The sequence below is a fragment of the Stylophora pistillata genome, chromosome 8 (assembly GCF_964205215.1).
Source record: "Stylophora pistillata chromosome 8, jaStyPist1.2, whole genome shotgun sequence".
Taxonomy (NCBI): Eukaryota; Metazoa; Cnidaria; class Anthozoa; order Scleractinia; family Pocilloporidae; genus Stylophora; species Stylophora pistillata.
The window spans coordinates 27,750,449-27,767,634 of NC_142526.1; the positions used below are offsets into that span (position 1 = coordinate 27,750,449).

General features: G+C 39.3%; 1 protein-coding gene across 1 annotated transcript; it reads left to right on the forward strand.

The window, feature by feature from the left end:
• Nucleotides 1–6,667: 6,667 nt before the first annotated feature.
• Nucleotides 6,668–8,245, forward strand: LOC111322722 (uncharacterized). The gene has a single exon (XM_022925885.2). It carries the CDS (start codon nt 6,668–6,670, stop codon nt 8,243–8,245), a length of 1,578 nt encoding a protein of 525 aa, XP_022781620.2.
• The last annotated feature ends 8,941 nt before the right edge of the window (nt 8,246–17,186 follow it).

Consider the following 17,186-nt stretch of genomic DNA (forward strand, 5'->3'; position numbering starts at 1 on the left):
GTTTGCTTAAAGTCCCTATAAAGGTTAAGTGGGGGATTTGGCAATGACGTGATTCCCTGTGCAAGTGCAATTGTTTACGCTGGTACCTCTTGCTCGTGTCTGAAAGTTTGTTATTGAAAGAGAGTCTCGAATAGTAACAGAATATGAGTATTTATATTTGAGTGTGTGATAAATATGCGAAAGAGGGCCATCTACATAGATTTCTATTTTTTAATCATATAAAACGTTGTAATTGAGCAGACAGCATGTCTGGCTGCGTTTATTGGCAGATGCTTATATTAATTCTCGACGCGAATATGTGTTTTTTTTTTTTTTTTCATCGTTAAGCCTGAATTCTGGTATAGGAACTGTTCTCATAATAAGGCTTGAGTCCGGAGAAAAATTCTACTATTGTATTGTATACTTCCGAGGCAGGACAAAGCCTTGTTCCTTGAAATTGAGGGCACAAGGCTCCGGTTCCACTGCAGATCCCCATCAGACCAACCAGTGGTTGGATGGGGGTGAAGCTTACTTAGAAGCTTATATGGGTTCCATGCTAAAGCCATTGTAACCAGAACTTTTACCTCAGATCAAGCAAGGCTACCCGCTGAATTTTGGAGGGGAGAAGGGGAAACATGGGGCTCCCAGATCCGAATAGACATACATACATACATACATACATACATACATACATACATACATACATACATACCTACCTACATACATACATACATACATACGTTAATTAACCACTCCCCACCGGGGCTTTTCAGGGCCAATTTCCATCCATCCCACCCCAGGGGAGGACATCCACTACACAGTAATCTCGTGCGTGGGAAATTAACGTATACTACCCCTAACCCTGCAAAAGACGGGGCCTACGGTTTTTTCGTCCTTATCCGAGAAGACTAGAATAACTATCCATTTATTGATTATAGAAAGGTAGCAACCTCAATATGTCCATCAGACCACGGTCTCGTGCGCACTGCCCACCGCTTTCGCACTTTCCTTCCTTTTGACCGGATTCTTTGAATATGGCCGATCTCCCTGTAGATCGTCTGACCCCTTGCAATCCACTCTTCACATCCTTTGTTACTGATTCCTTTTGTCCCTTTTAAGTGCGCCGTGGACGACATCTTGTAATAGTAATGGTAATAGTAATCAAAGTTTAATGTCTTTACGTGGGGCATGGTTACCCATATTGCCCGAGCCAGAGGCTCACGTATGAAACGCAAGACAACAACCCACCCATCCCACCCCAGGGTAGGACATCCATCACACACTAATATCGTGCGTGGGAAATAAACGTCTCCTACTCCTAACCCTGCAGGAGACGGGACCTCCATTTATTCGTCCCTATCCGAGAAGACTAGAATATCTAAACCATTTCTTGATGTTAGAGAAAGGCAGCATATTCTTCTCAATTATTTTAAGACCTTGAGTGTTGGTCCGGCCGGGGCTCGAACCCTCGACCTCCCGCACATCAGTCCAGCGCTCTATCCATTGAGCTAACCGGGAGGCGCTATTTTTACGTATATGACCATCCACGATGGACATATTGAGGTTGCACAAAGCGCGTTGAGAAAAACAGCCGTACCTTGAGAGCGTGGACCCCATTCTGGTCGATAGTATTTCACGTGTTGGCAAGAGATAGTTTTCGGGTCTTCTTGAGTCAAAACATCAGATAACTCTGCTTAAATGTCATCACTTGACCGATTTCTCTCTCTCTCTCTTTCTCTCTCTCTCTCTCTCTCTCTCTCTCTCTCTTTCTCTCTCTCTCTCTCTCTCTTCTTCTCTCTGTCTCATATGCCTTTTTTCCTTTCAAACGCCACCCGTTACTTACAATATCAACATTCGTTATTTTTTATGTATGCTATTACATCTTTTCTCATAAATAAATGCACCCTCGGCACAAACAAAAAGACTGTTTTCCGTCGAGGGGGGAAGCCAATAAGTAGTAACATTTCAGGAAGTGATAAATTTCTAAACTGTTAATATTGAAACGATTGAAACAAAACAACAAAGAACACATAGTGAATCGACTCCAATACAAAAGAAGGATGTATAAAAAAAAGTGAATAAATATGCGTTTCTTTTAAATATTAATGTAATAATGAATTTAAAAAACTCAAGTTATAAATCTAGATAAGAGGGCTTCACTATTTTTTCTTTCAATTAACACCCATCACTTAAAACACTTATATTTGTTTTTTAAAATTCTTTTATCATTCGTCTTAAAGAAGACTACCATTCGTTCAAATCCAATTACTCCACCCCCGAACGAGTTAACTCTTTGGTGGACACCTTTGATGATATCATTAGTAATTGAAAGCTAATTTCAAAGCCGTTCATACATGTATTGTAACGTTTGGCAAACAGGAGTACATTCAAATGAGGTAATGAAAGTACTAGATCATCTGCTACCAAAGTTTTTTTTTAGGTTTACAACCAACTTTGGATTTGTCTTCAAAATAAACAAAGGGAAATAAAAAGGAATGATGCCGACAGATTTGAGAAGATGATCCGTTCTGGGCCTTTCTAAAGGGTTTTTGCGGACAAAGGCTATTTCTTTTTTTTTTTCTTCAGTTTATACTGACGAACCGGACTTAGAACATTCGACCGACAACAACTATTCACTTGATTCTGATGACAACTTCCGCTCAGGTTGTCGAAACGTCAGTCACCATTACTGATAACAGGACCACACTCACCCGGACGATCAGACTACACTATCACATGTGACACACGGGTTCAAGCTATTTCCTGAAAGACCATTGACCAGGTAACTCTAGCACAAAAGGGAGCTTTAAGATTATTGCTATGTCTCGTCCTGCAGTTGTGAAAATACACATAACTTAACTTTCCTTGCAATATCTAGAGCGCAAGCTAAATGAACTGTTAAGTAATAATAGTACAACAAGTAATATTTGCGCAATATCAGCTCGTCTCGCTCTTCAAGTGGATACTACCAAAGTTTGATTGGAGGGATTTTTTAAATCAAAATCTCGATTGTCAGAAAATTTCTCAAAGTCCACCACCTGCGCGGGTTAAAAGGCGAGAATACTTATAAGAGGACACGATCCCTTTTGAAAATATTTTGGGTAAGCAATCCGGTCGTGTTCTGGTGAGTGTGGGGAAAATTCTATCCAGTGGAGGAGAAAGAAAGTGATGGACTGTTTTGCGGGATGGGCTTTGGCCAGAAATAAAAGACCAATATTTAGAAGTCGAGAATTCTTTCGCTAACGTGATTTCTTGCATCCCGTGGACTTTCAAGTTCGAATAGTACACTTGAAGTCGACCAGATTAGCAGAAAGAAGTTATCAACCATCTTTTTTGAGAGAGGCATGCTCTCCGCCAGACTCCTTCGGCCGTGCTCATGCCACGAAAATGGCGTATCTAATCCCTACTCCCCGCTCGTTCCTATGCTTTGCATATCTACGAGTAAAAATTGTGTCGTGTTCTAACGAAGTATTTTGAAGGACAGAGAAAGGAATTTATCCACTCGGCAGATTTTGATATTATGCATCGTTGATATGATACCATGCACATACTCAAAACATCTTGGATTCTTTCGTTCCCTTTCCACGTTAGCTTCCTCTTACCGATGCCTCCTCGATGACGTATTATTCTTTTTAAGGCAAAAGAGGCGGAAGACGAAAAAGGGACGAAATCAGTCACGAACATAGGTATGGCGCCACACTTTGGTTTAAATGCCTACGAGAAAGAAAGAGACATTCAATTTTTCTTGCCAGGATTTATCGCAATTGTGATCAAACTTGCTTCCATGGTTGCCATTCCATGACAGTGATCCACAGTAAGTAATTATTCAGGGAAATCTCGCGCTCACGTTTCCAATCGCACATGTTTTCCCAACCACGTTCTCTTAAGTCATGTGTTAATTAAGTGTTGAAACGGCACTTACCACGTAATAGCTTAGAAGCTGATGTAAAATATGACGAAAGTAACCTGGCCGGAATACTTGCATAAAAAGCAAGTCTGCCGATCACGAAACATCGCGATCCCTTCGGTGAATCAAACTTGAGGAAAGTACAGAGCTACACCATGGTAAAAGATCAGATGAGACGGAAAAGCGGTGATAACTTCTTGGTAAAGGCACTTTTCTCATCCGCGAGCGAAAGAAAATTGGAAATGAGAGTCTGTAAGGTGACAGAATTGCGTTTTGCTGAAGAAGTAAATTACTTTCTGCTACCATCCAAGTTCGGAGCAACCAGACGGATGGCGATTTGTTCTGCTATTGAAGAGGAAGACAGAAGCAATGGGAGAACTCTTGCAGAGCTGCGAAGAAATTTAATTGTATGTCACACTTTGGAAAAAGTAGGTCTGTTGTAAAGGATATTTATTGAAAATTAACTGAATTCGGTCTGAATTTTCTTCCCACCTGCTTGTCGTCCCATGGTCTTGCTTTTAATACTTCAACTACCATGATCGGTTTTTTAGTAATTCTGTCTGCTAGCTGTTACAGATTCCCTTGTAAATAGTCAAGATGATTTCATGCTTCATAAAAAAGATCCCAACTGATATTTTTTATCACTATTTCCCGCCACGTTTTTGTTGAATAATAAACTGAAAATGTGCTAAGAATTAAATGTTTCTTTGCAACCGAAGATCAGCCCTCAGAAGTGTATAAATATGATATAACCAGCGTCAAAAGCTGTTCGGATCCTGTTTTCCCCAAACAATTCGTATCTTGATCAGAATTTATACCTTTCATCTTTCGGAAATTATTGCCATATAAGTCTGTCGTATTCCCTTGAGCAAAAGGTCACCCTTCCCCATCCTTTCTTCACTTCGCCAGCAGTTACAAACTACAGGAGCATATCTTCAGCTCACCAGTTCGTAGAACTTTTTGGATAGGTTTTTAAAGGTGACGGAATGAATATCATCGCGGATTCTCGACGTGACCCCAGAGAACACATCATTCTTTTTACGCTCCGAAGCTATAGATGGAACGAGGCAGTTTTGTTTTGTTTTGTTTTTTTCGGCTAAGCGAATTTCAGACCGATTAGAACAAAAATTATCTTTTTTGAATTTACTTTTTCATCATGTAATCAAAGTATGGCCCTGAAAAGCGAAGTTCTCCTCAAAAGGAAACCTTTGGAGTTAAGAAGGTACCGCCAAGAACTTGCCACCGGCCACTTCGATTTCAATTCCACAGACATCTCCCGTTAATTTTTCTGCTAAGGGAATCTCAGCACAGAAAAAAAAAACACTTTTTCTTGAAGACTTGTTATTAACATATATTTTTAAAAGTTCATATACATGCAATTTGGCCAGAATGAACAGTTCTATTTATCAAGACCCTCATCATGTTAGACTGTAATTACCGCCACCTGGCGTAACGTCCAAAAGAATTCGGTCCCAGTCTCAGAAAGAAGAGGGGCAGTCTTGTCCATCCCTTCAATTGCAATCAATTGACTACCGAGACTGCAATAGAATATAGTTCCTGGGAACGAGCGAGCAGCAGGCCCGAGTCATCTCCAGTCCCTACAAGTCATGCAACTCGTCTAAATTTTCGTTCAGGGAAAATAACAATGTTCTTTGAAATTCTTTACGCCGGACTTTGGTACTATAACACTAAATGTTGTAATGATTTAAACGCGGGGAGAAGGTGCCTCAAACGTGGCAATAATCTCCGAATGTGTCTTCCCGGCCTTCCTCCCCTCCCCTCCCCCACTTATCAATATTGTCACCATCGTCTGCTTCCATTTTGGGAGTATTGTTGCGCACGTAAGGTAGAGAATGATGCGGATGAGTGTGGATTAAGTCGGTAAGAGATAATAGGAAATTCAGAGTGCCATAAAAGGTTTTATCCGCAGTTAGGGTTCAAAATTACCTCAAATGATATAAAATTGTGGTTTAAATGCTGTCAAGTTACTCACATCACGACGTTATTTCATGAGAATTCCGTGTTCACGCTTTTCCGCTGCTCGTGGTTTTATGACCACGTTTTATAAGGTCATGTTTTGCATGAAGAACCGGTGCGGTTGTTGCGTAATCTCTTATTCACCGGATTACAGATGCTTGTTTCCCTTGCACAGTTCGTGTCTTTTCCTCAAACCGAAGCGAAGAAACCTACAGAGCCGCAGTAGGGAGAAAAACCAAACGAAAAGGTATAGCATCGAAATCTGTCCGTTAAAGGAGTTCAGTTTGCCTTCAAGGCAGAAAGTGGAGTCAGTAAGGTTGCAGATTCGCATTCAGATGAAGGAGAAAGTTGCAGTCACCCACCAGAATCTAATGTTAGAGTAACGAGACGGATGGGGATTTGTTCTGTGATTGAGGAAGAAGACAGACACTGTGGGATGGCACTTGCAGAATTAAGAAGTAAACTTATCTTGTGTCACACTTTAGAAAAATTCGGACTATTCTAAATGGACTCAACTTGGAAGATCTCAAATGTACTTTGATTGAATTAAATGCTTGTAGCGAGATATGTATAGCTGTATGTTGTACTTAGAAGAATTTCAAACCATCAGATGGTCGATGCGAGCTCCGATGGCAGCAAACTTGACTTATTAATGTGGGACCCTATGCATTAAGAGAAGTACTGGGCCGAATTTAACATTAAAACGAGGTCCTTATTAAAGGCCAGCGTCTCACCTGGTGAACTCTTTGTCACCAACTTCTATTCGATTCTGTCCAAAAAATATCCGAGTTTTTATAATTTTCCATGCCGACACATTGCTGTGTCCCTCTTTGTCATCAGAGAGGCTATTTGTCGACCTCTGGAGAGAAGATTTCATATTTCACTTTCCCCAAAGACAAAGTTTTGAAGCGTCAGTGGATTCACGCCATCCGTCGTGAAGAAGGACCAGAGTTCAAAATATTGTCGTCAACAAAAGTTTGCTCGCTACATTTTAAGACTACTGATTTAAAGAAGTCCTTGAATGGTATAATAACTCTAAAATCTAAGGGTGTAGTGCCTTCCAAGTTCTCCTGGACTTCCGAAAAGAGTAAAAGAAAGTCACCAAGAAAAATACAGACGACTGAATCAACAAAGCCGGCTACAAATATTTTGCAACCTGAAGCTACCACTTCTGACTGTGCAGATGATATCACTGAAACGATTTTGGAGAATTCGGAAGAAGATATTAATAGTCTCAAAGAAAAGATCTTGTCTCTGGAGAGAAATCTAAATACTGCTCAAGAACGTGTGAATGATCTCGAGAAGGAAAACAAGGCCCTGCGAGCAGAAGTGAAACGTTTAGAAGGACAAAAGAAATCTTCCGAGTCTAGAGTCTTTACAGTGGAACATTTTAAATCCAAAGAAGATATTTGTTACTATACTGGCTTTCCAAGCTATGAGACATTTCTTGCTGTTTATTCGTTCTTGGACCCAGGAGAAAATGGTGAAAACATCCGATACTGTACCGCTTCGACCCGGGATAGAAGTGTGCCTGATAATTTCTCTTATGTTGATGACAGTGCAAGCGGAAGCAGTGAAACTACATACAGTGAAGATGAGCCAGAGGAAAATCGTCGCCTAAGGGGAAGGCCTCGAGCACTGAAGGCGATTGAGGAATTTTTTCTTGTTTTATGCAGACTAAGATTGGGCTTTGGAGAGAAACATTTAGGCCATTTGTATGGTGTCTCTGAATCAACTGTGAGTAGAATCCTAATCCCTTGGATTAACTTTATGTACTTAAAATTTGGTCAGATCTGTATTTGGCCTTCAAGAGAAAAGGTTGATGAATGCATGCCAGAGAGCTTCCGCCAGAAATACAAAAGTACTCGTGTAATTATTGATTGCAAAGAAGTTAGGTGCCAGATACCTAGCAGTCTGCTTTTAAACAATGAGCTTTCTAGTTCATATAAGAACCATGTAACCCTTAAAGGCCTAATAGGCATCGCACCAAGTGGAACTGTGACATTCATTAGCCAACTTTATACAGGAAATATCTCAGACAGAGAAATTGTCACCAGGAGTGGACTGTTATCGCTTGATTTTACTAGTGGTGACTCTGTTATGGCAGACAAGGACTTTACAATTGAGGACATATTGCCTTTGGGAGTTTCTCTTAATATTCCTCCATTCCTGGGAGGAGACTCTCAGATGTCTCCAGACAAAGTAGTGGAAACACAACAGATTGCAAGTATGCGCATTCATGTGGAGCAGGCCATTAATAAAATAAAAGACTTTCATGTTTGGGATGCTGTTGTGCCACTAAGTTTGTTTGGTGTGGTGAACCAGATGTGGTGTATCTGTGCATTTCTATGTAATGTGCAGGACCCTATCATTTCTGACTGAGGAAATGAATCTTGGCAAATAATTTCTTTTAACAATTTATAAAATTATTACATAAAAATACTTAACAATGATTGACTTGGCAATTGATTAAACATGGCAGGGTATTCCTTTTGCATGAGAATGTACATTGTTACATTTACCTTTCCACATCACCTGCATAGTCAAACTCATAGAAAACAAGATGAGAAATGTCTTAGAAAAATTAAAATTAAAGATTTGTTAATGTATTATTCATGATGAAAGAGTGCAAACACTCTAACAGTGAAACAGCACCATAAAAATAAAACTAATAGACCTCTTTACATTCATATGCAAATTGCCCACTTCAGATCACATGTCATTTTCACAAGAAAGAATCGACTCCCAAGAGTACCATCACATGGTCTGAAATGGGCACAACAAACAATGAAGGTAAAAAGGTCTATTTGAAGTAAATAGCACTAATGAAACAGTAGAAGTCAATAGACATTCATTGATTTAGTGCTATTCAGTAGCACTATGTAATTAGTTTAGTTGTTTCATGCTTTTAGTATTTGTATTCTAAAATATACATCTTACTTACTCTTACTCTGTATATTTTGAGTTGGTGATATTGTTTCGCCTGTGAAAACATTGGCAAGCTACTAGGTAGTAGTAGTAGTAGTAGGCTCAGGCCACCATTTCTCTTGTTTTTTTGTTCTGAACAAGTACTAAATTCATAACTGTAAGATGGTGTAGTGTGTATACTGCATAAGGGTCCACTAGCAGGGATTGGCAAAACCTGCTTTATGGGCATTTTAGTTTTACTTCACTCTAAGCTGGTTAAGCTTAATGAAATATACTGTATCTATTATGTAGATATATGAAGATTAAAATAAAAATGATCAAAATTCCAGCAACTTAGTTCAAACAGTTTGTCTAATCTTGCCTAATTGATGAAAATTGAACTGAAGCAGGACCAATGTAGTGTTCAAAGTACCCCTCTAGACTTGGAGAACTCGTTATCCTTAAGAATGTTAATCAGACTTCCTTTTTCATTCAAGAAGCGTTGAAAACTTTGCTGGAAGCCACTTAAAGAACCCGGCTCGTACTCAGTGCCATTTTGTTTACGAACGGAGATGAAAAATTTTGACAAAAGAAGGTTGAGCTCATTGGCAGGTATGTTTTCCATTACTCTAGACTCTTTTAGTGACTCACAAAATTTCTTTCATGCGTTCAAATCGCTCTTAGTCTTGTATTGAGTGTTTTTCTATTTCTGCTCTTGTAAAAATATCTCAATTTCGACTTCATCTTTGCTCGTAGATGCTTACTCTTTCCCTTTTCCTGCTTCCTCTTGAAGGTCTAATAAATCTTCCATTGCCGAGTATTACGAGCAGGAACAAGCAAATTTTTCTATTCTTTGTAACTTTTTTTCTAGACCGGTCTAGATGCCGGTCTAGATGGGAAAATCTAGACCGCTTTCAATATTGATTTCAGCCAATCAAATTCGTGAATTCGGTAGTTCCCAGTCTTTGTGAGACACAGCCATATAATTAACAATTATTCCACGAGCGCGCGTTGGATATGAGATGATAGATAGCCAACGAGGCGCGTAGCGCCGAGTTGGCTATAATCATCTCATATCCAACAAGCGAGAGTGGAATAATTGTTTTATTAAAAAAAACGCCCCCAAGATATTAGACAAATCTTCTCGACTTTATTTTGTGAAAAGAAACCGGATTTAACAATGTACAGAAATTGGATTATGGTATATTGGCTGATATACCATAATCTACAAATATGGTAAGCGTACGCATCAGCTTAAAATCAAAAGGGAGCTAAAAAATCCAGTTTCTTCTTACAAAATAATAATTTCTTGGGGGCGTTTTTAATAAAACAATTATTCCACGAGCGCGCGTTGGATATGAGATGATTATAGCCAACTCGGCGCTACGCGCCTCGTTGGCTATCTATCATCTCATATCCAACGCGCGCTCGTGGAATAATTGTTAAATAATACTAAGCTTTTTCAATCCATCAAGTGGAATTTCTGGTAAACATTGGTCGCAGCACAATGACTTACTGCCTTCCCCAAAAAGGGACCGTCCAAATTAAGTTGTACAAGTGATTTATCCATTTAGTGCCTTTTGCCTCTCTTCATTAATTGAGTCGGTGTACGAATAAAAGAATAAAGCGAGTCAGTTCAATTGTAGTCATTGTATTTGTTTTCGAATATTGAGACTTTAGCTTGCTTCAAACGGCTGGATCAGACTAAGACCAAGGCAACATATTTTTACCGCTCGCCTTTGAATTCATGTCCTGGTCTGGGTTAGAATACTTGGACTCCCAACATCTGTTGAGTAGAAATTGTCCATGCTTGGAATCGCTTCAGATTCCCTTGTTGTTAGTCAAGATAATTTAAACCTATATCAAAAACCCACCCTCTAATTATAATGTTGGACGATTCCCACCGTATACGTGGCTTTTTCGACAGATATCATACTCAGATTGTGAGGAAAAGTTACTTGAACTGCTAGGATAAACCATTAGAGATAAACTGAGCAGACAGACCGATAGAACCAGCGGGCGTCAAAAATCATTTGGACGAATTTCCGCCAAACAGTTCAAAGTCCAATTTAATTTTTCCCATCAATTTTAGTCAGTAGTTTGTTTTGAGTTTTGTTATATTTCCTTGACGAAAAAAAATGCACGTGTTACTGCAAACAAGAGGTGACCTTATAGAGACTTCCCGCCCTCATTTTTCAATGAGGCGTGTTTGAAACTGTACAACACTTAGGCCTAATCAATTACGTTGACCGATGACAGATTACATCTTAAGCAAGGCACGTACTGGGACTTTGGTCCGCTTTGAAGTATGTTTTATTTCTTTGACGACAAACGTTCAATTGTAACCACAAACAAGAGGCAGGAGGTCACCTTCTCCCCCCCTCCCCCCCCCCCCACCATTTTTAAACCTAAGCGCTGACACTGCCGTCCGTAAAATGTGGGAAGGCTGTGTATCTTATTTATGTATCAATTAGATGTATTAATTAGATCATAGTATAGTGTTAATCAATCTCTTGCCCTTTTCCTATTCATTTACCACCTCTGCAATCTATTGTTTGCTTATAAATAAAAAAAAAATGAGTCAATAAAAAAAGGGGAAGTTGCTTGTTTAGTCACTACGCAGAATTTCTTTTTCAAAGTTTCCTCGATCCGTGGATCCGAGGAGTTTGCCAAGGAAAAGCCCTGGAAGCGAGCTTAGCAGTTCAGTTATTTCGCAGGACGTCGTACAGGGCTTGTCCTAACCTCCTGTAGAAGCCTATCTCATCAAAATCTTTGTATACTCATTAACTTTTAAAAAACTGTTTGCTTATCCATTTCTTTATTAACTGGTTGGTGCCATTTATTACTAGGGAGTGGAGATAAGAAAGACACGGGCTCCCATCAACTCGGATAGTGATAAGGAAGAGCTCGATGGTCGTTGGATACTTCTGTTTTAGGTTCGAAATTCGCTATGTACATTCTATTATTTAATGTTAAAAAAAAGATCAGGCCTCTCATCTTGTCTCGTGCGCGGTACAAATCTAAGAATCACATTCGGTTACTGATGAAATGAACGCAGACTTGCGCACTAAACGCTCTGATCTTCTACCCCTGAGCCACAGAGTGAGATAAAACCTTTATCAAACTTTACCATCTTTCTCATTGGTTGGATTGCAAGTCGAAACGTCATCAAATAGGGATTTCTCTTCGCGGATGAGTACCTCCTCGGAATCACAAAGGAAGATACACCTCTGGGTATCTAATAATATGACGCACCTTGATTGTTATAACCCTATTTCAACAATTAGCGTAGGAAAGATTTCCTCAAAAGTGACCAACACTGTTCAAACAACCGCCTGAAATTCCTATTTTTCCTCCCTCTTCCTCTCCCCTGTCCGTCCCCGCTACTTGCCACTCGCATTTACTTTCTTTTCAGGAGAAAAGCAACCTCTTTGAATAAAGGAGAGAAAAAGGTGAAAATAATGAAATTAGTCATCAAGATAGCATGGACGTCACCGCCGCCATTGAGTAGAGAAGTTACTGCGCAATTTTTAATTCTTCACCCATTTCATCGGGTTTCAGGTGTTTGCAATTGTTTAAAAGGCAAGTTCGCTGAGCAAACCAAAGGGAACTCGAGGAACCACTGATAATTACATCATGGAGAAAGGTCAGATGGTAAGGACTAATGTACAATTATGTAAATCAAAAAGCGAAAGAAAGGCGGAAAGTGGAGTCAATAAGGTTATACAATTGAGTTCTGCTGAAGATGGAAACAACATCAAACTACCTTCCATGGCCAGTACAACCCCAACCAGAAGGGTGGCGATTTGTTCTGTGTTTGAAGAGGAAGACAGACGTTGGGGAATGGCTCTTGCAGACTATAGAAGAGATCTTGCCTTGAGAGATATTAGACTTATGTAATGCGCCTATAAAGTCGGATTCGTGCTTTTTTTTTAATGCAGGGCTTAATTCAATGAGCTCTTTAAGTTTATACTCTTGTGCACCACTCAGCTTTCTTCTTTCTTCTCTGAACTATCTTTTCCGGCAAACATTGGAACTGAACATATAACTAGCGTCAAACGCTATCGGGATTCGATCTCGTTTTTTCCAAACAAGACGCATTTTGACCTGAATTTACCCAACACCGTTTGACAACTATTTCCGTGAAAGTCTGTCGTGTTCCCTTTAACAAAAGATCACCCTTCCCCCGTCCTTTCTTCTAAATCATTGGTGATTTTCGAGGTCCTAAGAGCACAAAATTTTTTCGCTCTTCGAAACTATAAATGGCACGAAGCAGTTTTGTTTTGTTTTGCTTTTTTATTAGCGAAGCAACTTTCAGACCGGTTAAAACCAAAAAAATTTCTCTTTTGAATTTGCTTCTTTTACTTTGCCGCCAGTAAGAAGTGAAAGTAGCATATTTTAGCTCACCAAGCAGTAGACGTTTTTGTAAAGATTTTTTTAAAGGCAGCAATGGTTAAAGAGATAACCTCCGGTCTAAATCATCGGTGATTTTCGAACCTCAGGGAGCACAAGGTTTTTTAACTTTTCGAAACTAGGAATGGTAGGAGGTGAGTTTTTTTTTTCGGCAAAGTGACTTTGAGACCGGTTAGAACCCAATTTTTTTTTTTTTTAATTTACTTTTTCAATATGTAATCAAAGTATGGCCCTGAAAAAGCGAAGCTCTCTTCAATGGAAAACCTTTGGAGTAAAACGGTACCGCCAATAACTTACCGCCAGCCCATTAAGCTATTCAGTTTTACAGACATCTTCGGATTTGTTTATGTGTTTTTCTAAGCGAACTTCAGCACAGAAAAAAGAAACACCCTTTCTTGAAGGCTTGATAAAGAAATACATTTCTAAAACTTCATAAACACGTAATTTGGCCAAAACGTAAAGTCCTCTTTAATAAGATCGTGTGAAACAAGGATTTGCAGTCGTCCAGCGAAACTCCCTAAATAATGGAACATTGAATTGTCAAAAAAAAAACCTCTGTTCGGTCCCAGTCTCAGAACGAGGAGGGGAGACTTTACAACAGAAAAGTCCTAGGAACGAACAAAGCAGTTCAGTCAGTCTAGGCCCCAATCCATACAAGTCGAGTAACTCGTCTAAGACTTACTGGCAAAGGAGGGAAAGGCGCAAATCTAATCACTGAATCTTTTCGTCCAGGGAAAATAACAATGCTCTTTGAAATTCTTTACGCTAAACTCTGATAATAGAAAACTGTGAGTGTCGTAATGATTCAAACGCGGGGAGAAGGCGCCTCAAACGTGGTAAACACTATTGAGTCAAAACAAGAGTCATAATTGGGACAGTCAAAACGTGTCTGCCCCTCTCTCCCCTCCCCACTTATCAGTAGTCATTATCGCTTGCTTTTTTGGGGGGGAGTATTTCGCGTGGAAATTAGAGAACGATGAGGAAATTAGAATGGATCAAGTTCTGTCGGTCAGGACAGCGACTACGCTATATGAGTTCTGTAACCGGTTTTACCCATAGATAGGGTTCAAAATTACCTCAAATAATCTAAAAGTCTTGTTTAAATGTTGGCAAGTTACCCACATCAGGATGTTATTTATGGGGATTCTCTGTTCACGGTTTTCCATTGCTTCTGTTTTTTCTGATCACGTTTTGTAAGGTCATGTTTTGCAAGCAGAACTGGAACAGTTGGGCCCACTGCAATTGGCTATGCTGTTGCGATGTCCCTGCCATTTTTTATTTTGATTGTTGTTGCATGGCGAAGTTAATAAATAAATAAATAAATAAATAAATAATCTCTTATTCACCGGATTACAGATGCTCGCTTTAAAAGCCAGTTTGCCCGGCACAGTTCGTGTCTTTTCCCCAAATCGAACCGAAGGAACCTACAGAGCCACAGTATGGAGAAAAATCAAATGAAAAGGAATAGCATAAAAATCTTTCTGTCAAAGCAGTTTTTTGCCTTTAAAAGAAACAGAGAGACAGAAAGTGGAGTCAGTAAGGTCGCAGATTCGCATTCAGATGAAGAAGGAAGTTCAGTCACCCACCAGCATTTAATTTTAGAGCAACGAGACGGATGGATGGGGATTTGTTCTGTGATGGAGGAAGAAGACAGACGCTATGGGATGGCCCTTGCAGAGTTTAGAAGTGAACTGATTCTGTGTCTCGCTCTAGAAAAATTCGGATTGTTGTAAATGGACTCAATTTGGAAGATCTCGGTCAAATGTACTTTGATCAAATTCAACGCTTAGAGTGGGATCTACAGTAGGGCGTTTCTGACTTTAATTGTTGAGGCGAGCTCTGATGGAAACGGACTCGACTTAAAGACCTCAATTTTCCTTTTTCTCAAATGCATAGGCTCATAAGCCGTTTGTATGCCAGCACAAAATTTGTAATATAATATAATTATTAGCTTAACTAATGACTTACTGCTTACCCAAACCAGGAACCGTTCTAAAGAGTTGTACAAGTGTTTACCCGTTCATTTTTTACATGCCTTATCTTTTTCTTCATTAATTGAGTTTATGTATTAATAAAATTGTATTTGTTGTCGAATATATACTGAGACTTGCTGCTTACAACTGGATAAGAATAGGACCAAGGAGAAATACCCAAACTGAGTAATCCCTAACCCAGTATCGCTTAACTTTCACCGCTCGTCTTTGAATTCATGTCCTGGTCATGATTATACCCTTCACTTCCCAAGATCTTTTAATTAGTAATTCTCCTTGCTTAGCATTGCTTCGGATTCCCTCATGATTTGTCAAGATAATTTAATGCTATATCAAAGAAAACCGCCGTTCGATAACTACAATGCTTGACGGTTCCCATCATGTACTGTATGCAGCTTTTTGGACGCATATCATACTGAGATTGTGAAGTTGCATTTTAACTACCAAAGATAAATCATCAGAGATAAATTAGCAAACAGACGAAGAACCAGCGAGCTTAAAAAAACTCTGACATTTTCTACAGTTCAACGTTATTTTTCACATCAAATTTTAATCGATTGTCTGTTTTGAAGTTTGCTTTATTTCCTTGACGACAAACGTTCTATTATTACCACAAACAAGAGGTCACCTTGTAGAGCCTTCCCACCCTCATTTTTCATTGAGCCGTGTTGGAAACTATACGACACTTTAATTAGGCCTAATCATTTACGTTGATCAATGCCTGATTACATTTTAAACACAGCACGTTTTGGAACGAGTCCGCAGAACTCATATGGCATGGACTTTTAATAGCGAGTAGGAGTTCATCGTAAAATCAAGTGAATAAGCCGTGATGAGGAAATGTGGTAGGGCGTTTTCACGTTTTCGACAGCCGCACTGACTCCAACATAAGACACTGCCGACCGCAATTTCGTATTCACATCACGATCTCGAAAACACAGGAAGACTGTGCGTCTTATTTATGTTAATTTTGTTTTTCATCCTATTTTTTAAAATTATCATCATATATGTACTCCCAACTACTTTCATATTTATCATACATAGAATGTATCGGTCATGGCATGGTATAATGTTATCGATCTCTTGCCCATTTCCTATTCACCTATCAGTTCTTCAAATGTGCTCCTATTGTTTACATATGTAATAAAGGAACTAAAGTAAAAGCAGAAATTGCTGTTTGGTGACCACGTGTAACCTCTTTTTTAAGAGTTTTCTCGCTCAGGAGGGAGTTTGCCGACCGGGGAAAATCCATTTAACGAGCTTAGCAATTTAGGTTCAAACGCTTTTTTAGGGCTAGCATTACTAGGAAAAGAACCCTGTCCTGACCTGTTGTGAAAGCTCATCATATCAAATACTTGTTTAATCACTTTATTTTAAAAATATTTGTTTACTCATTGATAATTTTTTTTTTACACCACTTTTTACTATGAGAAGGTTGGGATAGAGATGTGTTCCTATCGTTTGGGATATCAATTAGGAAACTTTAGCGAAGTGAAAAAGAAAAAAACCCCTCAGTGTTGATTGCATTCTTCTGCTTCAGGTTAGAAATTTGCTCTACACATCCTATGATCTAATAGTGAAATAAAAAACGAGTCATTCATCTTGTCTCAAGCGTGAGAAAATTTAGGAACAAATTGAACCCACTTTTGCGCACTCGGCACCCCCATCCTCTGCCATTGGGACAGAGACGAGTGAAACTTTTATTCATGCCGGTGCTCAAAATTCGCCATCGATCTCATTTTCTTTTTAGTCGAGTTTCAAGTCGAAAATTTAGAAATTTCTAACGTCATTAACTGGGGAATTCTCTTTACGGATATTTACCTCCCCGAAAACAAAAAGAAAAATAAACATACGGTTATCTAATGATGTAATGCTCCTTCGCTATGTTAACACACATTTCAACAATTAGCATAACATGGATTTCCTCAAACGAGACTAACACTGTTCAAACAACCACCTTAAATTTCTATTGATCCTCTCCTTCCTCTCCCCAGGCCCCCCACAACTTATCA

What these genes read in the sequence shown, in the direction of transcription:
- LOC111322722 (XM_022925885.2), top strand. Translation starts at nt 6,668, where the DNA reads ATGCCGACACATTGCTGTGTCCCTCTTTGTCATCAGAGAGGCTATTTG.